The 24,559-nt window shown below is 41.2% G+C and overlaps 1 protein-coding gene across 1 annotated transcript in view; it reads left to right on the forward strand.

Moving 5' to 3' along the window:
* TBC1D5 (TBC1 domain family member 5) overlaps positions 1–24,559 on the forward strand; it is a 498,482-nt gene that overhangs the window by 406,686 nt on the left and 67,237 nt on the right. The window contains exons 17-18 of the mRNA XM_074371891.1: positions 5,052–5,137; positions 22,700–23,001. Of these exons, the coding sequence (XP_074227992.1) occupies positions 5,052–5,137; positions 22,700–23,001 (388 nt within the window). The remainder of the gene's footprint in view (positions 1–5,051; positions 5,138–22,699; positions 23,002–24,559) is intronic.

Below are 24,559 nucleotides of genomic sequence, written 5' to 3' on the forward strand. Positions count from 1 at the left end.
TTATCCGGGATTTTAAGTTTTCGTTCCGTCAAACTGCTGTCAGAGGTCTGATTGTCAGTGCTCGGTGGTATCGGAAGGTGATGATAGCTCCCATTTTGCAGAGTTTTTATGAAGTGCCCAGCACTGTGCTGTGCACCTAGTGTTCAGTGTCCCCTTGAATCCTTAGCGCGGTTTTGCAGATGCGGAAACTCAGGCTGGGAGTGTGACAGACTCCTCCCAGCGGCTCAGCTGGCAGTGGATGGGCCAGATCTGGACCTGAGCCTCCCTGACCTCTGACCCCTGGCTTCCCGGGCCAGGCAGCCTGTGCCTCTAAAGCAGATGTTACGTTTGCCTGGTCCGGTTTTTTGTTTGTTTTTTGGAGGTTTTGTTGTTGTTGTTTCCTTTCATTTATTGTTTTTTTAATTGAAGTATGGTCAGTTACAGTGTGTCAGTTTCTGGTGTGCAGCACGATGTCCCAGTCATGAGGATACATGTATATATTTTAATATTTTTCATTAAAGGTTATCACAAGGTATTGAATATAATTCCCTGTGCTATACAGACAAAATTTGTTTTTTATCTATTTGTATATACAGTGGTTGGTCCCTTTGTTTTTAACATAAAGCTTTAACTCTTCTTCGGCTCCTACTGAGACATTCAGAAATTAGAGCTGGCATCACTGGAATGGCTTTTGTTTTGCTCCTCTCGGTTCTGCATGTGTTTACAAATAAAGAGGCCTTGGAAAGGCACTGAGTGGTTCAAAGCAGGATAAGGACCTCAGACTCCTGTCTTTCTGGAGCAATTCAGAAGGAGATAACCATTCTCAGGTGAGGGACCAGCGTCAGGGGACCAGTCTAGGAAGTACTGTTTGTGATGACCTCCATGGGATGTGTTTGGTTCCACTAGGCTCAGAACAAGGAAAGCTATCACGTTCCATCTTGTGGTTAATTGTGCTTCTTGTAGCATCTGGTAGGTGGTTGTACTTAGCGGTGGGTTAGCACTGAAATATTTGTATACCACCACCACAAAGGGGATTCCAACTCAAAATACTGAAACATCACCACGCGGGTGAGGGTGGCAGGAAGGAGGATTATATGCAGATCTACAGATTTCCTTTACAGAGTAGAGCAGAAGGGAGTTGTCCACCGTCAAAATCACACTCGTAAGGGGCAGAGTGTCTGACCTGACATTATGTTAAAGGGCAGCTTTAGACCTCAGAAGGAAGCACGTTACCTGTAACAGAGAGGTGAGGTTTCAATTAGCTTTGTCCCTACGATTGATCGCTGTCATTTAAGCACTTGTAAATTGATTTGATCACACCAAATTAACAACAGCATTTTGGAAATTCAGAAATACAACAAAAGTTTGGTTTGGTTCTCTTTTTCCATATAGTTCCCTCTCAGACACTCGTTTCTACCATTATCTCTTCTGCTTCCGTAAGTCATTTTGTCCACAAGGCTTTAGGATGCCTCCCCAAATTTCTGCCCATCTATGCCATGGGTGGGAGTTTCAACATTCTTCTTATATTGTCATAAAATGAAAAGCTGAAGAGAGAGACTTAAGAAGAGCTCCAGTAGCTTGTTAACAGAGAAGAATTGAGTGGTACTTAGGAAGTTAATTAGCTGCAGTCTCACGGAAGATTTATTTCAGGTCCATCCAGGTTGGTTTAGGAAAGGCATGGTCAACCCCGGATGGATTGAATTTGTAATTTCTGCATGTTCGTGTATGGTTATATAGACTTCTCAGGCTGTAAAACATAATTGATATTCCTCTGTACACAGACTAGCGTCGGTTAGGGTATGATTACCATTTTGTTATCTTTCCAAAGAAAAATTCTCCAAAACAAAACTTTTTTTAATCTACATTGGTTTGGAAAAGCTATTATATAATGTTTGAAATCCTGACTGTGTGAAAATGGGTTTAAAATACTAATTGTTCCAGTCTTTTGCAAAGACATAATATTTGTCAACACATGTCCTACACAGTGAGAACTTACAGCTGTCATGGGGTCTGGTCTTTCTTACATATGTGTAGAATACACATTTGTATGTGTAGAATTCTAGTGGCTCTTACATTTTAGAGGGTATTTCAGATCTACAAAAATTAAAAATCAAAGCATATTTCTGTAAAATTTTATTTGGGGAAAAATCCTTTAAAATAGGAAAAGCAAGTATCCCTGTCTTTTTAAAATGTTTCAATTGCATAAGATTAGAATTCTGCTCATTTGATCTCATCCCTCTTAGGAAACACTGCTATTATCATTCTGGTCCATAGGTGTGTGAGAAGCTAGTGCTCCAAAATTTTTTGACTTTTTAAAGCCTTATTCAGAAGAGACAAAACTAACTTAATTAAAAGAGAAGAATTATAGATGAATTAAAGAACTGTCAGGAGTGAATCTTAATGTAGAAAAGCATTTGTGCCTTTTGTAAATTCGTGTCTGTGCCTTGATTTCTAGGGCCACATATTTATTGGTTTACAGGCCCATCAGACATTGAGTTTGGTGCTGTTCATGGCAGTAGCCACAGCCATGTGTGGCTACCGAGCACCTGAAGTGTGACCGGTCCACACTGAGTTGTGCTGTCGGAGTAAAAGATACACTGGATTTCAAACACTTTTTCCAAAAGAAAAAATATAAAATATCTCAATATTTTTTATATTTGATTACATGTTAAAATCATAATATTTGGGATATACTCAGTTAAACAAAATATTGTTCCATTTAATTTCACTCAGCTTTTTTCCTTTTTTTTTTTTTTTTTAACGTGGTTGTTGGACAGTGTAAATTACGCGTGAAGCTTGCGTTTGTGAGCCGCGCGACACCTCTCCCGGCCAGGGCTCGTCTGCATCATCTGTCTGTGTCCACGTACTTACCATCATCTCAGATAGAAAACCCTGTTGAATACCTTTCAGCTGTCACTTCTGAATTTATTTCCTTACATTTCAAATACAGTTTTTCAACATTATATTTCAATTTTTTTTTCCCCATCCTGGTACACCGGCACTTTAAACTACCTCTCCCTTTACTACCAGGAACTCTCCTAGGAATTTCAATAGGCCGCAGTGAAAGCGATACTTGAGCCTCATTCATATGTTCCAGTTAGATCATTATTCCTAATAATGGCTTTAAGCGCTTAGATAGATCAGCACTTGTCTCTTGAATTGCTTGTCATTTCTCTATAAAGATGTTTCCAGAAATTGCTCTATGCATTCCCTTCTTTCATTGTTCCGAACACAAGGTAACGTAATCCTTTATTAATTTGTTTAAAGTCAGAGAAGAAAAGCCTTTGTATTAGCGAAAGCAAAATGTTTCCAGGCACTGAGAAGAAAGAGCAAAGTTCGTCACGAGTGATAGTCCTACGACAGTTCATTTTTAACGTAAATCATGAATGCGCCGTCAGTCTGCCAGTGGCTTTGACCTCTGTTTCATGCTTCCGTTATGCTCGGGTCCGGGTTGCCATCAGACACCACAAGGAAGCCTACGCAGCTCCTAGGCAGAGGGAAGTTGCGCTGTTAGACTTAGCAGTATGGTAGTCATGGAAGCATCAGTTATCTTCATCAAGGCAATTCAGATGTGATTATTGCAGAACTGTGTTGAATACCAAACCAGTGGAGTAGTAGCTGGAGCTAAATCAAGGGATTGTCATTTTTGTCAGATGATTAGGGCTGACTTGGAAGAGATACGAAAGGGTTGAGCTGTGTAAATATTCTCTTTTCAGCAGAAAAAGAAAAGGTCCATCATGGCATTAAGATGCAGCTTGTTAGCTTGATGAATTTCAAACTATTTAACCTTAGCAATTATACACCCCCACCAACATGCAAGTGTGTCAGTGTCTTGGGGATTATGTCTCCAAGGAGTGATATCCAAGCATACTGGTAACTTTCTATTAAGAGAAAATGTAGCTTTCTGTGTCAGATCTCAAAGGACAGGGAGTGCTCTGGTTCAAATTATTAACTTGAATTATATGTTCAGGTAAACATTGCAATACATTTACTTCTCAGTCTTTAAAAACTTTTTTAAACGAAATATATATATAATTTAACATTTTGGAGATGATGGTATTCATTTAAGTTATGCTATTAATGTGTTGTTATCAACTAGAAATACCTTTGATTAATTTTTGTTTGCCTGAGGGACTTGAAACATTTAAAGAGACACATTAAATAATAGCAACGTATTTAAATAGATACACCCAACCTTATGATTCAAGGACATTTCAGCACATTGCTCAATAATATTAAATGCCAGAGAGTACAGTGAATTTGCTGCTTTTATGAAAATGTGCACTGGTCAGTTTGCTTTTGTATTGTGGTGATACCCTGCTAATATTTCCACTACCTGGGCACTTATTAAACTCGTATATAAGAATAGATGACATAGAAATTACTAACTTTAAAAGAATTGATGAATTCTGAAATAATACGTTCATTTTAGAAGAAAGACTCGGTGTGCCATCTAGCGGGCATATTTAGCATTCTGGTTATCAAAAACTGTATTCCATACCTTGTAATGGTCTGTAATGAAAAGGATATATATGTGTCTGTATGTATGTATGTGTGTGTGTAAATGAATCACTATGCTGTACACCAGAAATTAACACAACATGGTAAATCGACTATACTTTAATTAAAAAAAAAAAAGAATGGAAAAAAAAACTGATTATTGCTCTTCTCCAAAATGCAGCTTTTTTGACATTTTGTGTCTCCTAGCCCTTAAGCATAGCTTGTGCTGGTGTTACATCTCATATAATATTTCAGTTTTATTGTAATTTTACCTGATTGTCTTTGGAGTGGCATATTGAAAGTGATCAAAATTATCAAAAAGAAATCTAATGAAAGGAATAAATCTATGTAAACTATGAGACAAGTAAAAGTAAAATATATTAAAACAATTTCACTGTTTAATCAGACTAAAATCAGTTAAGACAAAACTTCAATAAGCACATTGATTATTGAACTTCATTATTTTACATGTTTTTCTGAAAGAATATAGAAACAATTGTTTCAGCCTTTTATATGTTAATGTATGATTTAAATAGCCTTATATATTTTAATTTATTGCTTTTTTTCTCTAGAGAAATCCAAGACCAGTGACTTATCAATTCCATCCAAATTTAGATTATTACAAAGCACGAGGAGCAGACCTCATGAATAAAAGCCGGTAAGTCCTCTTTCTCTGATGAAGGTTATAAGTCACTAAGATATTCTTGGAGATCATTAGGAAATTTTACACATTTGCTGAAAATAATTTTCTAGATTTTAGCATATCAGTGGTTAATGCATGTAATGAATCTTTGTTAAATAAATTATCCCAGTTTTTTTAAAGGCATGGGAAAAAGATATACGTTGATGTCAGTGGTAAGATGAAAAATTAAGTGAATAGAAGAGTGCTTGTTACGGTTTGAAGTTTGACAACTTCATCTTTCTAACACTAATAAACCTGAATAAATCGTGCCTACTCATATAATCTCTTTCTAGATCCTTGCTGTTGATTGAAAAGAGGCAGTTCTGTAATATATCCTTAACTTATTTCAGTAGCAAAATTGAAATTGGGTTTCCCAACTGTCTTTAGAACTACACAATATGCTTATAAATGCATCTTGTGTGCGCGTTTGTGATTACATACATAGACATTTTAAGGGTCACTGTAGGAATAAAAAAACATTAAAATCGTACTTTTAAAAGAAATGAACACTGGCATAAAGGGTTGATGAACAGTTTTGTTCTTTCATAATACTGTACTCAGCTGTCTCAAGAGTTAACTTGTCAAACCAGAACCATCTCCAATGAGAACGTAATTTCAAAGTTTGCTGTGGAGACTAAAATGTTAGTCGTGATCAGTGCTGCAAGTTGTCTGAATTGTCCTCCTTCGGCGTTTTGCCTGTGTGCTAGCTTTTCTTCAGTAGAATTCCAATGACCTAAACATCCATTGATGGAATACATGTACAGATGTGTTCTGCTCTGACTTGGAGAGTCAAGAGAAGATGTAATTCCCAACACACAGAAACTCACAGTCTAAAAGGTGAGAAGACTTTGATAAGAAAGCAGCTAAATTTAAACTTGTAATTTGAACACTGTTTCAGTGTAACGTTATTTTTAAATTACCCATCCTTGATTGAAGTCTGTCTCACATTTTGATGAACTGCGTAATTATGAGACCAGTTCTATAGCCCACGAGGCTTCTCTGAAGCTCTTTTCTGTTTATTCATTTTGTCTGATTCTTGTTTTACAAATAAGAGTTTATTCCCGATAGTCACTTTGTTCATTTAATTTAACACATTTGTCCTGAATGCCAGACTCGCACTATTGCAGGCATTGGAGACACTCAGTGAACCAGCCAGACAAGACTCCCTGTCTGCAGGAATCTCACAGTCTGGTCACTTGTATTTCCTCCCCATCATGTCGAATATTTAGTTTTGATAGGTTTAAAAGAGCAGTGTATTTATTTTAGATACTTTCTTTATACCAGATCTTTCTAGCTAGAGTCCCTTCTCTCCCCTAATCTCCAGCCCACGCCCCCCCACCCACCACCACCACCACCATCACCACCAGATTAGTTTTCACATAATAACCAACGAACTCTCAGCTTGTAGCAGATGGTACCACAACCCCACTTAAACCCCTCCGAAGGCTTCCTCCTAATACCTCTGATAATCCAGCCCCTCCCCTGGCCCCTCCCTTAGCTCTTTGACCTCACCTCCTTCACCCCTCCTTCTCCTCCCTCCCTCTAGAGCTTGCCTGGGGCCATTGCACTTCCCTCTTCTCCCCCCTCCTGAATGCCTCTTCCTTTGCCCCTTCAAGACTTGTGGCTCAGTCCCAGTATCATCTCACTGAAGCCTCTCGACCTCCCTCAGGCTGCTTCCTGGGCACTCTCTGTGCCATCAGCCCACCCCATCGTTTTGCATAGCATTCAGTACTCCCCCAAGCACCCACTTTCTCTCTCTCCCCAACTTCCCCCCTGAAGTGTAAGCGCCTGAGAGCAGGTCCTTGTCTAACTCACCATTAAGGACACCTGGAATAGTGCTGGCTGGTGTGGGGAAGTTACTTCATAAATATTTGTTGTATGTGCGCATGATTATTTATCTTTTTACATTTTTCAACACCTACTGTTTTTTTTTTCAAAAAAGGAAATAGACTGTACCCTTTGCTTTCTCTCCTTCACATTTTATCTTTCTTCCAATTAGCTTTCTGTCCCTGCATTTTTCTTCTCAAAAATGCTGGTTCTGTTTTATATATTTCCTTGTAAGCACATTGAGATTCTTCTACACAGTGTCATTGTGATGGTTGGAAGGAAGGGTTCCCATCGTCCGTCACTGTTGGGATTTTAAAGCTTAAAACTGAAACTGAACCAAATGAAGTGTAGGATGTGAAGACATCACAGGCAGGTGGGTTCGTAGATAGTGCTGTGAAACTTGACAAATCTTTTGAAAAGATACACACTTGTAACCGTAACAAACACCAGAATAAATTCTGAGTTGATCAAAGTTCACTCAAACAAGCAAACCTCAAAATAATACACAAGTGTCTATCTGACTTCTAGGCACTAGACTCTTTGACCTTAAAAGTAACAGGAAATATCACAAAGGGAAGGGCCGGTGGATTTTAAGCAGATACGTGAGGAATAAACCGAATCAAAAAGCAAACAGAAAAGTGGGGAAGTGTTTGTAGTAGAAGTGCCTGACAATAGCTCATTGCTGTCTAAGAAGTTACGCAGTTCTTAGAGGGTCTCCGTCGGGTTCTCGGCTCTCAGTCCCCTTGTGACTGAAGGGGCATGATTTGTACCTTCAGTCTGACCTCTTCCCAAACCTCCAGACTCGAATGTTCCCACCTCCACACTCTGTCACTCCCCCATGTGTCTCCATCACAGAGTACGTCATGACCCAGCTAACTCAGCCTTAGAATCGCCCTTGATTCCTCTTTCCCCATCACATCACACGTCGGGTCCATCAGCACATCCTGTCCAGACTGTGTCCAGAAGTAAGTCTCTTTCCTCCTCTCTCTGCACCGCCCAGCCCGAGCCTCCGGGTCCTGGGTCACCTCACACCCACAGTCCCCTGTCCGCCCCGTGCCTCCTCACATGCCCTTTCCACCCGGCAGCCGGATTGATGCAAGTCCTCATCACATCACTACTGCTCAGGGCCCTTCAGTGACTTCCCAGGAAATCTGGGATAAAATCCAGAGCCTTTCCAGGGTTCTGCAGGGCAGGCCCTACGTGACCCGGCCCCCGCCTCTCCAACCCTGTCTGCTCCCACTGCTCCCCTCTCTGGTCCGCCAGACTCCCGCCACGCTGGCCTGTGACCAGTCCTCAGGCGCGCGCACGTACGTTCCCACGCCGGGAGCACTGAGCCTGCTTTTCCCTGTACCGGCTTCTTCCCCACGAATCCGCGTGACACACCTCTTAAGTCTATTTTCAAAGATCATCTCTTCCCGGAACCTCCCTCTGCTGCCCCACTTTACTCTGTCCCTTCGCTTTGCTTTGTTACTGTGTTTGTTTTTTTCATAGCACTTCTTATTGCCTGAAATGGTAGTTTTAGCTTTTTAAAAAACTTTATTCAATTATTTGCATGTTTTTATTGTTTGTTGCTTGCATTGAAATGTCAACTCTGCACATTTGTCTTGTTAACTGTTGTATCCTCAGCACCTGAAATAGTGCCTGGAGTGTAGTAGGCACTCAATGAAAGAAGGGTTGCAAACAGCAAATGAACATTTAGAAAGCTGTCCACATTCATAATTAGTCAAAGAAGTGCAAATTAAAACACCTCCGAAGTACCATTTTTCACCTTTCACATTTAGCAAATTAAAAATAAAAGCCAGAGGTGAGTAAGTCCTAGAGACCTACCCCATTGCCTTGTGCCCATAGTTAATAATACTGTTATGTACTTAAAATTTGCTAAGAGAGTAGATCTTATGTTAAGTGTTCTTATCACAAAAATTAAAATAATAATAATAAAGAGAGCAGGAGGGGGCTTTCGGAGGTGATGGGTAGGTTTAAGGCGTAGATCTCGGTGATGGTTTCATGGATGTATGCTTACCTCCAGACCCATCAAGTTGTGCACATGAAATGTGTACAGCTGTGGTACATCCATCATACCTCAGTAAAGTGGTTTAGAATGAATGAACGAATGAATGAATGAACAAGCTAGCAAAAGTGCATGGACACCCTTAGTCGCCAAATGAGGGAGTGTAAATTGAGGCAAGCTTGGTAGATAATCCTGCCAAATATTACTTCCAATTCTACATGTAGCCTTTATAAATACCACATTATTCACTGCTTTATCCGTGATCAAAAAACTATTGTAGCTTCAAAACTGTTGGTAAAGTCCCCGTTTCACTATTGAATGCCTACCGTGCTTTTACCAGGCTGGACCCTTCAGGCATAAAATTAGCCTCACAACTACTTGCTTAGCTCTTTAGAAGCTATTGAAGAGTTATGCAGTGGGGCTGTCACTGAGTAGCAAGACAGGTAGTGGGGCTGGTCCAGAGGGAAAATACTTCCCCCTGGGGGAACCCCCAGCAGTGATCAGGAAGTAGAGGGCAGACAGGAGCCAGACAGACACCTGGGAAGCAGGGAGCTGATACTCGCTACATCTCCAACAGTGGGCTTCTATTTGTGTTGCTTATCCAAATCAGGGATGAGGAAGCAGGGATGACATGTGATTTCATGGATAAGAATATCTCGAGAAATCAAGAAGCCTGATTTCTCTCCTCTGCTTTACCATGGATTGCTATAATTAAGTCTTTAAAAGCAAGTGCCTAGGTATTTTAGTGGTAGATTTTCCATTACGTGTGTGGGTAATACGCACTGTGCTCTGATTTTTACTTACTTACTTGCAAATTTCTTTTTAAAAATGGGAATTGACATTTTCTTAGTCGTTCAGCTTTGGAGCTCAGAACAACAATTTAACACTCAAATCGTGTTCCAATTTTGTCCTTAAATAACCACAAATTGCTGCTATAAAAAAATAAGCACATCTAAATTGTGACCAGTCTTCAGAAAGACCCATCTGATTTAATTAGGAGTCTGTGACTGCTGAAATGCCCAGTTGAGTGGTCATGGATCAGAATTTCGTAGTTTTTAAATACTGCAATCTCTTATATTAAGAATAGAGTCACATACCTTCTGTGTTCCAAGATATTCATGGATTTTCTGTTTTGAAAATGACACAATTTCTTCAAAAGTGTAATTTTTCCTGTTCTGCCGAGGTGAGGAAATGATCACACCGGAGCCATCAGTAGTGTCTCAAGATCACGCATCCCTTTTTCCAGAGGCGCCGTTTTACAGGCTCCACAGCTGTAGGCCCTTTAACTTGCTTAAGCAGTTCCATGTCACCAAGGTCAGATATTTCATCTGATTAAAGGAAGCCTTGATAGAGATGGAAGACACCCGACTCGGCTCCTGACCCGCCGCGCACCCGATCAGCAGTAGCATTCTTTCTCTGGGCTGATGTTCCCGCTTTGCTCTGCCCCGTATCAGAGCTTAGTGTGAACGACATAATTGATACCAATAATGAAAGATTCCAGAACTTGAATTCTGGGAGGTAAGCCCTCTGTGAAAGGCCCCTTGTCAGGATCCCTGCATGGGATGTAAGAGGAAGCCAGGCTCCAGGGAAGGATGTTTCCATAAGGAAAGGCTCCCTGGCCTTTGAAGATGTCTCCCACGTTCCCCATCTGGGCTCTGTGTGCCTGGGAGTCATGGCATCCAATCCATTTTTACCCCCAAGAATGCCTGCTAGCCAATATTTTTCCACCTCTCCTTGAAATCAGGATCTTAAGAGGGCTCCTCCCAGGGCCCAGCTTCACAGGAATGTTCTAGAAAGTGCATGATCCCAAGAAGTACAAGGATTCTTCCAGCAATTGTAATCCTTTGCTAGAATTTGGGCTTCGTGAGAACAGGGACCGCGTGTGCCTGTTTCACTGCTGTTTGCTGAGTACCTGGCACAGAGAACAAATTCAGACAGTAGTGAAATGAACGAATGCTTGTTAGCTTCAATTAGAGAAGAACTCATATGGATGTCAGGGTCTGGACCTGGGGGTCTTTGTTTTCCCAGGGCCTCGCCCGGTACCTGGCACTGTCTCTAGTATCCAGTGATATTTAGTTTAATGATGCAATAAATAACTACTGTTTTGAATACCTAAAAGGCATTATAAAATTCTCCTGGCCAATTTCCATTTTCTGTGGTCAACAAGAATGTTTAAATTAGGCTTTATTGTATTCACTCAGAAGTATTTTATTGCTAAAATATGGTAAAGAAATAACATGCTAATAATATTCCCCAAGCCATGAAGCCAAGAAGTCCATGGTTATAGCCCCTTAGTAGTTAATTGGCTAATCAGAATTTCAAAGGATGCTGATTTCTATATAAATGTAATTTTGTGATATTTTCTTGCTCAGATAAGAGCTGGTGCTGTAATAAACACTTCTGTGTCTGAAATGCTCTTCCCACTGTAGCAAAGAGAGTTCTTCACTCCTAACCAATTTAGGTAAATTGGTAACACTATCTCCTATCTGGTGCAGATGAATCTTTCTCCTTTTAAAAAAATATTAGGTATAATTTGTAGACAATACAGAGATCTTAAGTGATGAGTCTGATGAGCTTTGACAGTTGTGTGTACCCGTGTAACCACCATCTAAAACGATGCATCTGGAGTTAACATTTCTTTGACCCGAGAGTTCCCTCATGTCCCTTTATAATCCGTTCCAACCCTCCATCCCAAGGCTACCATTTTCTGATTTCTATTACCTTGTATTAGTTTTGCCTTTTATTGAGCTTCCCATAAATAGAGCTACACAGTATGTATGCTTTTGTGTCTAGCTTTTCTCATTCAGCACAATGCTTCTGCAATTCATGCGCATTGCTGCATACATCAGTGGTTCCTTCCTGTAGAGTGCTGAGTTGTCCGCCATCATGTGAATATACTGCGAGGTGTTTATCTCTTCTCTTGTTGATAGACACTGGGTTGTCTCCAGATTTAGGCTGTTATGACTATGACTGCTATGAACATTCTTGTACAGGTGTTTTTGATGTTTTTGTTTGTTATTGTTGTTATTGGTAGATATATGTTTCTCTTTCTTTTGGGGTAACACTTAGAAATTAAACTGTTCTATAGGGTGGATGGATATGTAACTTTATAAGAAACTACAAGCAGTTTTACAGAGTAATTGTACCTTTTTCCACTCTCATGAGGAATATATGGGAATTCTAATTGCTCTCCATCCTTGCCAATATTTGTTATTGTCAGTCTTTTTGATTTTATCCATTCTAGTTGGTATGAAAGTGGTATCTCGTTGTGGTTTACTTTACATCTTTTTATAGCATATTGGTGATTTGTGTATCTTCTTTTGTGAGCTGTCCAAGTATTTGCCTGTTTTTGGTGGGTCAGTTGTTTTATTCTTGATTTGTAAGAATTCTTTATATATTCTGGATCGAAGTCTTTGTCAGATGTATTTACTGCCGATACTATTCCCAGTGTGTGGCTTGTTTGTTCATTTTATTTACCGTGCCTTAATGATGTCTTTTGATGAGCAGATTTTTATTTCAGTGAAGTTTATTTTACCAGTGTTTTCTTTTATGGCTAGTGGATTTTGTTTTCCTATCTAAGAAATCTCTCTAAGACTCCTCTTAGTTTCCATTGTTGAGGGTCCTCCAGGCCATCCTCAGCTTTGATGATCCACTAGCACTCACAGAGCTCAGAAGAGCTGTTACACTTGTGTTTACAGTATACTGCGGCAGAAGGATACAGACTGACATTAGGAAAGGGGAAAAGATTGGTGTCTAAGAGGAACCAGGTACAAGTTTCCAGTTGTCCTCTCCCAGTGGAGTGCTTAAATCTCCCAGGGGCCATGTATGACAACAGGGGTGCTCACCCAAGATGTGGTGTCCCCCAAGGTTTTTTATTAGAGGTCATGTAGGCATGGAGCAACCATGTGACTGACATTAACTACTCCTTCTCCAGTCCCCTCAGAGGTCAGACCCATACAGTATGGCAGGGGCCCAGGTTACAAAAACAGACTTTACCATCAATTCCATTGTTCGTGTAGACTGTTTGGTGTGGCCCAAGGTCCCAGGTATACAAAGGCACTTTTATCAGGCACGACATTCCAAGGGGTTATACGTTAGCTCCAGTCATCATCCCTAGAGGGCCAGTCCTAAACGCCTTTGGAGGGTGCAGGATTTGGGCAGCCCAGGCCTGCTGAGTTATCCCTTTACTATACAGTCTCAAAGATACTCTGTATTCTTCTAAAATTATGTGTTCTAGCATTGTATTCCGCCTGTGGTCCAGTTCAAATTAATGTTTGTGTGTGGAGTGAGGTAAGGATCAAGGTCCATCTTTTCCTGTGAGATATCCAGCAGTTCAGTACCATTTGTTTAAAAATCTGTCCTTTCTCTGTTGAATGAAATTGGACCCTTGGTTGAAAATCCATTAACCATGTAGATATGGATCTGTTTCTGGACATTCTGCCCCTTCTCTAGTCCCACCCTGGCTTAATTATGTAGCTTTCTGGCAAATCTTGATTTTAAGTGCTCTGAGCCCTCCAGCTTTATTCTTTTTCATTCTTTTGGCGAGTCTAGGTTCTTTGCGTTTCCATATAAATTTTGGAATCAACACGTCAATTTTTATAAAAGTAATTGGGATTTGGGTTGGCATTACACTGACTCTATAGATCAATTTGGAAAGAACTGATACGTGCATATTATTGAATTATCCACTCCATGAATACAGACTGGCTCTTCATTTAACTAGGTCTTTGTCAGATTTTCTCAGCAGTGTTTTATAGGTTTTAGTGTAGCAGTCTGGTAGATTTTTTCTTTAATTGAGAGAAAATAAATTTCTCTCTTTTTTTCCCGGCACCTCACCTGTTCCCTTCTGTGGCTGTAGTTTTTTAAATGTGACCGTTTCCTTTTTACTTGGACTCACATTTCTTTATATTTATTGGCTCCTGTATCTCCTTCCTTAAAACTCTTTAACAGTTGATTCTTGATATATGTTTAACTACAGCTGCTTGAGATTTTTTTTTTTTAACTGTGAAGATACACAGTGATTCTCACAGTAAAGGAGGAGGGATGAAGAGGGCAAAACTCCCCAATGGGTGGGTGTCTCAGAATTATATCCTCTGCCATTAGACCAGAAACTTCCACAAAGCACAGTTACAGTGGGAGAGATGTATATCCTTCAGTGACACTGGGTCAGGAAATAAATTAGTGGAAAACTACCACTCTAGAGGTTGGAACGTAACTATTCACTCCTATAGGTATGTGTAGGGAGTTTATCTAATGGTTTTATAGAACCATGATTAATGTGTAATTGCTTATTATTGATTATATTAAATAAATATTATAAGTTGTGTTCAGAACCAATTAGGTAAGCCCCACAGCCTAGCTTATATCCACCCCCCACAAGGGCCAACCTTCTGTCCCTAACCTTTGGCTTCACATCACATTAACAAAAATGTAACTGCCACCTACAAAATAATCACATTCTTTAGAGCTGAAAGGAAACACGTTTCACTTGAAAGTCAGATTCCTAAGGGATGAGTAATAGCGAACTTTTATCACATAGTTTTAATAAAGACCTATAAAATCTTGAGTTTCTTGAGATGCGGAGAGAGTTGATTTTCTAACATAACAGAAACCTCACGACATGGCAAGCAAATTGGAATTAGATACAGGTGTCTTTCGCTGAATCAAATTAGACAGATTCAACTTGAAGGTAAAGAATTAAGCAAGTTGGGAACCAATTCATTGTATAGAATTGGAAGCCTTCAACTTAGAGAATTTGCGGGTAGAAGTACATCATGAACGTTAGCCCAAGTGTTAGAATCATCTTGAAAAGTATTATTTTGCAACCATGACAGCTTTCTTTTAAATTTCCAAATAAAAGACAGATGTATGTAAGGATGAAAGAAGTAAATATGAATCGGAATCCGTTCAGGGTAGGTCAGTAATGACAGACGAGGAAAGACAAGAAATGCAGAGAGAATACTGTTTCTATCCAAAAACCAAAGGCACATACTTATTTTTACTTTTTCCAACTATTCCTTGGGCTAAAGAAAATAATTTAAAAATAACTTATGTTTTTATCACGGGAAAAAAGTGTAAGTAGAATGAGATGAGAAAACGATGGCAAGAAAAGGAGACCGTGATAGAAGGAAGGGGGAAGACTAGAGGAAAAGGGTCTCGGAGGGAAGATGACCATAGAGGAGGGAAGAGGGGCCAGAAGGACAGAGAGAAACTGAGGGTGACAGTCAGGAGGCAGGGCGGCAGCGCAGGGCCCTGGGTTTGGAGATGGGTTTGGTCCGCATCCCGCAAGGGCCTAGACCTCTTCTTGGTCCTTTCATCCTAGCGGGTTGTGGATGCGATGCCGGAAGGCAGGTGGCGCTGCGGGTCACAGCCCGCTCCAGCCGGGGAGGGGCTCTCGCCGCGCCCTGCCTCCGGGAAGCCTGCGTGTGTGGAAATGAGTTTCTAATCTCTGCTTCTGCGGTTCCAAAAATGGAGCTCTTCCAAATTGAAATAGAGCCTGTTAAACCACTGGAAAGGATTTCCTGTGTCAGAGCTTTTTAATCTGTCTTCTGTCACGTTCTGTGACTTTGGGAACTCAGCTCATTTTTTAAAGCCCGGCAGAGAAGCCCTGCTTTCCCTCGCAGCAGCCTCAGCGTTGGAGGACTTGCTCCCTGCTCTTCAGCCATTCCTCTTCCGTTGTGATTCGCATTCCTCCTCACTGTTCCGCTCCATTTTATAAACACGGAACTCAGCTCTGCCAGAAATTGATGCACCACCAAAAGTGTCTGCCGTAATTGTCCAGTTACCTCCTGCAGCGTAGGCACTCATCTGGTGTTTCTAGGCACATGTTTCTTGTGAAGGGACGTACGTATTTACTAGAGGGTAATAAATGCGATGTATAGCTACCATATTTACTTTTGCAGGATAATTTCACAGGGTACAGAACTCTAGGTTGGTGGTCTCTTCTCTCAACACTTTAAACACTCACTGCACTCCCTTCTTCCACGCCTGGCTTCAGAGGTGCACTTCAATGTGTTTCTTATTTTTATTCCTCTGTGGGTATGGTGTCTTTTTCCTCTGACTTCTTTCAAATTCTTTTTTCTTTTTCTGTGATTTTCTGTCGTTTAAAAATGATATGACTAAGTATAGCTTTTTGGGCATTTGCTGTACCTGGTGTTCTCTGAGCTTCCTGGATCTTTGATTTGATGTCTGATGTTAATTTGGGGAACTTCGTGGTCATTATTGTTTCAGATATTTCTTCTGGTTCCTTCTCTCGTTCTTCTCCTCCTGTTGCTCCCATCCTGTGCGTGTTACACCTTTTATAGCTGTCCCACAGTGCTCGGATCTTCTCTTCTGCTTTCACTGTCTTTTTTCTGTTTGCTTTTCAGTTTGGGGAGTTTCTGTTGGTTGCAGTCTCCTCCACCTCAGAGATTCTTTTCTCACTCAGCCCATCAAAGACATTCTTTGTTTATGTTACAGTATTTTTTATCTCTGTCTTTACTTTTCCTTAGAATCTCCTCCTCTCTGCTTATATTTCCTGTCAGTTCTTGTATGCTGTCTATTTTATCCTTAGCATTTTATTTTTGGGGGGGGTGTAATTAGATTTTTATTTGTCTGTCTTTAATGGAGGTACTGGCGATGGAACCCAGGACCTCGTGCATGCTAGGCATGCACTCTGCCACTGAGCTACACTCACTCCCTGAGTCCTTAGCTTTTTAATCACAGTTGTTTTAAATTCCCATCTGATACTTCCAGCATCCCTGCTATATCTGAGTCTGGTTCTGATGCTTGCTCTCTCTCTCTCTCCAAACTGTGTTTTTTTTGTTTGTTTGTTTTGTTTTGTTTTGTTTTGTTTGCTTTTTCAGTGTATCTTGCAATTTTTTTTGATGGTTGGAAATGAGGTATTGGGTAAAAGAAACTCCAAAACAGGCGTTTAGTAATGTGGTGATAAGGTGTGGGGGAGAGGGAGCATTCTGTCGTCCTGTGAGAAGGTCTCAGTCCTTTAGTGAGCCTGTGCCTCTGGACTGTGGACCTGACACATGCCTGTCAGCCCCGCCCCCACCGACTTAGGGTACCACAGGAGGGGCAGAGGGGGCTGGGGTTGAGTATTTCCCTTCCCCCAGGTCAGTTAGGCTCTGAAAAAAATCCCAGCAGGTTAGACTCCGGTTAAATATTTCTCCTGAAGGCAGACCTTTTAAGAAGAAGATGCTCTGCTGTATTTCAGATGGTTGCTTTTCCTCTCCCCTTGCCATGAGAACCTGGTAGAGCTCCAGGAGGCAAAACTCACAAAAGTTTGGGCTCCCCTCATCCCCCCGCCCTGACTGGGTCCCCTTGGAGATTTGACCTCAGGTTTGTCCTCACTGAGCCTCTAGCAATTCATCAGGTACAGTTCCAGTCCCCTACCCCAGCACTGGTTCCTGTGGGTTTCTCCTGGTAGGTTTCTGCTCTGAAAGTCCTGATTCTCTGAGTCTCTTGTATTCACCTGAAACTCTCTCCAACTTGGAGACAGCAGTTTGCCCTGTGACCTCACTTTTCTTACAGATCTAAGAAAAAGTTGTCAATTCTGTTTGTGTGTTTGTTCAGCTTTTGACTTATTTTTAGGACAGAGTAGAGACTTCCAAGCTTCTTACACACTGGACTGGAAACCTCAAGTTCACTCGTCTAGTATTAATGCAGCCCAGGAATCTTATTTTCTTTCAGCATCATCATTGTGAGCTCAGATTAGCCTTGTAGACCATTCCAAAACAGTTTTGTTTAGGTGTTTGATTTATTTTTAATATAAACTTACGTTAATCTATGCCTCCCTATTCTATACGTAATGTGCAGTTGCAAAGCATTTTAACCTAAGTGCATAAGCTTTTATTATCTTCATTAAATTTTATCTGTTTCATTATTTCTCATGGTACTCTGTTGAGAGCATTTTAAATTTTGATCATTCTGTCTGATACATTGGGTGTCTCTGCAACCTTTGGTCTCAAATTTGATAAGCACGTATTCTCTTTCTTCAAGTCACAAAATTGTAGGATTTTCTATCTAAAAGAGACACAGAATATCATATAATTCAGTCCCCTTGGTTTAAAGATCAGGAAGTGTAGGTCCAGACAGCCAGCTAAATAACTCTTCCAAGTTACATAACCCAGTGATAGAAGATCATGACCTTAAATAAAAGGACTGGTGAGCTAGTGTGCGAAGCAAGTCTGAGACACATATCACCAGGTGGGGGCCAGAACATTCCACAGTACACGTGAGGCACAATTGTCCAGCTATAACTAAGCATGTATTGTCCCCTGCTGTATCCACTGGCACTGACATACCTGGATAAAATCTAACAGATGTCAGTGCTTCAGACAAGAAATAAAGTTGTCTTAGGATGACTTTTTTTAGTGAGCTATACTGGCTACTTGTAATAAACTCAGCCATTTCCAGTAATTAGTAAAAATATTTGTGTAAACCAGTCTGTTTTCCAGTTTGGTTCCCATAATTTTGAAAAATCAGAATATTTCCCTATTTCTATTCTTCTGATATTTCTGTTTTTATTTAATAAAACAAAATGAGTAACATACTTAAACAAAACAAACGCAAGTATCTAAAATTTTTAAATATATCTAAATAACAATTGAGTCAACAGACTATTTGAAAAAATGGGGGGAAATCTTTGATGCTGTTGCTGTAATCAGATGCAAATGTGTAGCTTTAAATGCTTTTATGGGGAAAAAGAGAAAATGGATAAATGAATAAATGAATGAACCGAGCAGTCAACCTTTGGGAACACGAGAAAAGAAATAATAAGAAAAATGTAAGTTCGACTGTAGAGGAAAATAATTAAAAATAAGTTGGAAAACTCATTCCTCGACAAAAATATAAAACAAGCATCTAACAAAATTTTATTGCCAAAGGAGTGAAATAAACAGATAGTAGATACCTAGTATTAGACTTACAACTGAAATCTCTAGGTCGGAAGGAAATAAGCCAGGGTGGTATCGAGATTTGTATACCAGGAGAGGAAAGGTTGTGCAGAATTCTTACAGAGGCGATCCTTTTTTAAAAAGCTTTAGAGAGGTTTTAGAAGTTGAATGAGAACAGCTCATGATCCTGGCCGTTAGGAGGCACTGGAGACCCTAGATGGTCTTTGAGCAAGCAGAGTGTGGGCTAGAAGGCCAGGCTGTAGGAGATAAGTCAGTAGGAAGAGCCAGCAAGTCACCCATTCTCAGAATTTCAGAAACTGATCGAAAGGGGCCCAGCAGTGAAGCCAGTTTGGGTTCTGGTATGGGCCTTTTGAAGGATTCATGGATCTTCAGAAAAATACCTCTGTTGCTACTGACTTAATCTGCTACCTGAGGTTGTGCCAATAGTAAGTTCTTGGCACTATTGCAAAACAGTCCCTCTTACATGCTATTTTTAGCAATAGAATGTGGTAGACTACAGTAGTGAAAGACTGATTACACAGAATTAGTTACTCATTAGATTTGATAATATTTCATGTCTTGTTAACTACCAAACCCTCCTAATATTCATTTTAACACTGTTTACACTTTGCACCCCATCTTTAATCCAGTCCAGCCCTCACTGTCCATCAGATCTCTTGACAACTGCATTACGTTTCATTAATTTAGCACACGTGACTTAATAGTGTACATCACAGCCAATAACTGTTGCAAATTGTTCGGGATGTCTTGTGAAGAGTGTTGCTGCTACTGTTTAAGATCTGTATCAGCCTATCTGCCATAAAAGTCATGAAACAAACGATGGACTGCGTGCTTTCTTTAGAAGTTCATGGTTCACAAGTGTTACTGTCTGAAAATACAAGGAGTCACCTTCAACATTTGTTTTGATAATAAAATATTCTTCTGGAAGCTATGAGTAGTGGGTGAGGGGGAAATTGGTTAAAAACAAAAAATGTTCCAAAAAGGAAAACAGTGCTCAGCCCCTTTTGAAGAGCGATTCAGATGAAAAATTGCTTGGCGCGAGCTTGCTCTCTGTTTTTTGTGGTTACTAGCGGTAATGAAGATGCATTCACCATCGTCTCTTGATGATGCTCTGGCAGTTTCTTAGTACTTTTATCAACATATAAATTGTAGAACTGGCAATATGGGAATTTGACTAGTACATTTTTGTTTATAAAAAAGGGGGTAACAACATTATAACTTATTCATATCTGTGAATTATGAATCTTGACTTGCAAATAAGCAAAACAGAACTTCCTTCTGCCGTCGCTCCCAGGAGATGGGCATGCAGACAAGCTGCTAAGTGCAGTGTGGGAGGTGAAGGCCTTCTTGGTCCAGAATGTATGAGTTCCATACACGTCATTCATGCCTGTTCTCGATACATGCATATTGAGGGCCTCCTCTGTTGCCAAGCTGTGCTGTCTGTACACTGAGAATGCTCTCCCTCATTACGAAGCAGCTGACAATGGGAAGTGAGTGGTGCAGATCACTCTATGTCCTTCTGTCCATTAGGAGATGTTATTTTCCATAATTTGGGGAAGGACATTAAATAGCTCAGTTCTTTAAAGATGAAACGATGCAACAAGAACCATTTGAAAAATGATTTTTTCACATCTCATTGCATTAGAAGTAAAGAGCTCTTCCTTCTATAAGGCTGAATTCCAGGTTTTAAGTTTGATTTGTCCTCTCTCCTGAGCACTGTAAGTCTCCAACACCCAACCCGTAATAGTAGCTAGAACCATTAGAGAAAATGTTACGGAAGGAAGAAGCAGTGTTCTTTGCTTTTTATTACAGAAGGATGGATTGGTTCTGTTTTAGTGCTGAATCTGGTAATGCCAAGGGTACAGCTGTCATAGAAAAGCAGGAGAATGGCTGTGTGAGGGCTGCCAGGTAGAGCTGAGGGAAGGACATGACGGGAAAATCCAAGTTAACTAAAATCCTAACAAGCGGATCCCTCCAACTTGATTTTCAGTTTCCTATTTTTATCAAAAAGAAGCTAAATGTGAGAAAATGAGCTCCTAGGAAGGATTTGGGCAGTAAAAAAATACAAATTCGATAGTGACATGGAGTTGGACCACCTTCTACAACTAAAATAATTTATAATCATAACGGTCTTTGAGACAATAGCCCTGAGATACTTGATGATTACAAATCACTGGGGAAGTAATCATTCGTTTTAACAAACGTTTACTTGGTGTCCTCTATTTGCCAGTTACATCATCGGGTGCCAACAGAACATGGTTGCTGAGAGAGGCGGTTTGTGAGCGGGAAGGGGGGTCACTGCTGCTGGGAGGTGGAGTGAAACAGGGGTGGACTTTGGGCTCTGCAGTGCGGGCCATGGGTGACCTCGAGAGATGGTTTCAGAGCAATGGCAGCCACAGCCAGACCTCGGTGGGCGGGACTGGGGAAGACACTTGTCTGAAAAAAAAACACGTTGTAAAGAGGTTAAGAAGGACGGTCACTAGAAAAGAATGAGGGTTCAGAGAAGTTGATGCCCACCTACGCATGCGCTCACGCACCACAGTGGTACGCTAGCGGGAGCGATCCAGTAGGAAGGAGAAAGTGGAGAGGAGGGTGCGGGAGCAGAAGTCTCCAGGTGATGCAGGAGATGAGGGTGCGGGAGAGGAGGACGCGGGAGACAGGACACACAAGCAACGGTCTCCAGAGGTCAGAGCAGGTGGGATCCAGAGCACCCCGGGGGATTGGCCATGGCTGGGAGCGAGGACTCTTCCTCCCTGGTAATAGGTGGAAAGACTCAGACTACAGGTAGGCTCAGCTGCCATTTAACAGGTGTTTATAGAACAATTACTGTGTTCTGGGGAGCGGCAGTATAGCAGAGAGACTTAAGTCCTGGGCTCCCTGAAGCTTTTATTCGACTGGGGGATAGAGGAGATGGACAAATAATAGCCAAAGAAGTGAAATATGTAATATGTCCGATGATGCAGAGTGCTGTCAAGAGAAGTCAAGCAGGGGTGTGGGGAAGGGGGGTACAGAATGCGGGTGGTAGTGGGGCTGAGGGGCTAGACGCAGTTCTCTTGAACTGGACACTTGATGTACTTCTGTGAATTTACTCCGTGGCTCTCAGACACACTTTAAAAATGAGATGAAATGTGGCCTTGTTCCCACAGTCCCTGGGAATTCCACTCAGCCTTGTTTCCCAGGCGCCCCTCTGTGTGTACCCAAGGCGCCCAACCCTGTACCTCTGCTTTAGAGCCCTCATCACGGGTTTTAGTCATACATTTATTTCTGTGATTATCCGATTCATATGGTTATTGCCTGCTGGACTGGAATCTCCGGGAGGGGAACTATGTCTTTTTGGGACAGTCACAGTGCAGGTACTGATAAGCCCTGAATGAATGGAAGACTATTTTCCATAAGCCACATCTTTTTTTTTTTTTTTTCAATTGATGTACAGTCAGTTACAATGTGTCAGTTTCTCATGTACAGCCCAAGATCCCGGGCATGTATATACATACATATACTCATTTTCGTATTCTTTTTCACCAAAGTTTATTGCAAGATATTGAATATAGTTCCTTGTGTTATATAGAAGAAACTTTTTTAAATTTACTTTTATATATAGTACATAAACCACATCTTTAAGAATCTTGTTATTTTACTATTCTGCGGTCACTCAAGTTTTCACACCCCACTTCGTGTAGCTGATCTAGCAAATGACCTTTGGCAAAGCAGGTAAGGTAGATTTTCATACCAACAGAGTATGTGAGAGTTGTCCTCCAATTTGAATAATGTCTCTTGACCTTTTTTTTTTTTTAACAGAACCAATGCCAAAGGCGCTCCCCTGAATATAAACAAGGTCTCTAATAGCCTGATTAACTTTGGAAGAAAGTTGATTTCTCCAGCAATGGCCCCAGGCAGCGTGGGTGGCCCTGTCCTAGGAGGCGTTGGCAGCAGCCCTTCCCCTGCCGTGGTTCCCACCAGGACCTTGGCAGAGGCCCCCAGACACCCTTTGCAGCAGCAGCAGCAGCAGCAGCAGCAGCAGCAGCAGCAGCAGCAGCAGCAGCAGCAGCAGCAGCAGAGGCTGATGAAGTCGGAAAGCATGCCAGTGCAGCTGAACAAAGGTAAGGGAAGACCGCTAGCAAGTTCAGAGGAAGCGCTCCCAGTGAGCCTGGGGTTTCCTCACCTGCCTCTGAGGAGTCACCACCCTAGGAAGAGAAGTTAATGCACAACTAAATTTTTAAAAATCTGTTATCTTGGATCCTTTTACAGTTGGAATATCAGATACTATATGGTTCTTAAGGTAATTGGTTAAGGTTCTTTTTTAACATTCAGGCCTTAGGATACTTGCCTCCAAGTCCTGGCTGTGCCCACAGAGTGTAGCGTGGACCATCACAGCACAGAACTTGAAATCAGTCAACTGTGATCCCTGCGGACGTTGGGTCGTGCTGCTCTGGGGAAAGTTCTGGTGCCGTGGGCTCTGCCAGCCACCCCATAAATCCCTGCACTTGGTTTGGAAGAAGTGTGTCACCAGGCTTATAGTCACCCTTCAGGGACCTCTGAGACATACAACTAGACAAGGCGAGGGGTGGGGGAGCCAAACAGAGTATCTCAAGCAGCCCGAGTAAGTGTCTGAGTCCCTACACCAAGAGGTGGAAGCTGAGGACATCAGAGCGGAAGAAGCAGAGATGGTCCCTCCCCGTCTCTCAGTTGCTGCTGCTGGATTGCTGTTGGCGGCTCTCTTGCTGCTGGGACTCGGGGAAGCACCTTTCCAGCTCAGGGCCTTTCCAGGGCTTCACCTCCCCATGTATTTTACTCAGAAGACAGCCCTTGAGGTTCATACTCAGAACCTTGTTCTCTTCTTTTCCACTTACTTTTAAAGACATCTGTATTAAGTGCCCCTATTCATAGCCAGTTAGAAACAACTACATTTGTTCTTAGTGGTGGGACTCTGTCTATACCGTGGAAGCAAGAACAGTAACACAATGGCAGAAAATCTACAAAAATCAACCCTAAGACCCTACAAGGCATAGAGTCTGTGGCCATGAAGTATCAGGGCAAATATCCTGACCCAGGCGTCCTGCGCGTCTTAAAGGGGTCCCTGCATCCCAGCCGTGTTCAGTTCCTGGTGTTGACAATAACAGTAGTAAAACTGAGTCAGTAAGAAGACCTTGACCCATGTTCCATGTACTCTGCTTAAGAAGGTTGCATCCAAAATTATTAAAAACTTTAAATTATTGACATTTAAACTGGTAAACTTAAGTTAGATGGACTCTCTTCCCCAGTGATAGAAAATGATGAGTGTTACGCAATGATGAGTGTGTTCTTCTGTTATTTACATCGTCTTATCCTCCGTTCCCTCTAGGAGGTATTTGACCTCATATAATTAGTATTTAAATTTCTATGAGAATACTCAATTTGCCTTACATAAGACTCTTTTTTTTTAAATTAACATTCTTTCTTTTTAATATCGAGCTATCACACATGATTTAAAGAAAAGGAGACTTCAGATCTTTAACATATCGTAAGTGTATTTTAATGCCAGGAGACATGCCCACTTCCAGAGTGGAAATGAATGTTATTTTATATATTTCTTAATTGTACTGTTTGATTGTTCTAAACAAATATGATTGCGGTACTACTTTGATAACAAGTTGTAGTCAGTAGTAATTCTAACTGATG

This window comes from Camelus bactrianus, chromosome 1, assembly GCF_048773025.1.
Source record: "Camelus bactrianus isolate YW-2024 breed Bactrian camel chromosome 1, ASM4877302v1, whole genome shotgun sequence".
NCBI lineage: Eukaryota > Metazoa > Chordata > Mammalia > Artiodactyla > Camelidae > Camelus > Camelus bactrianus.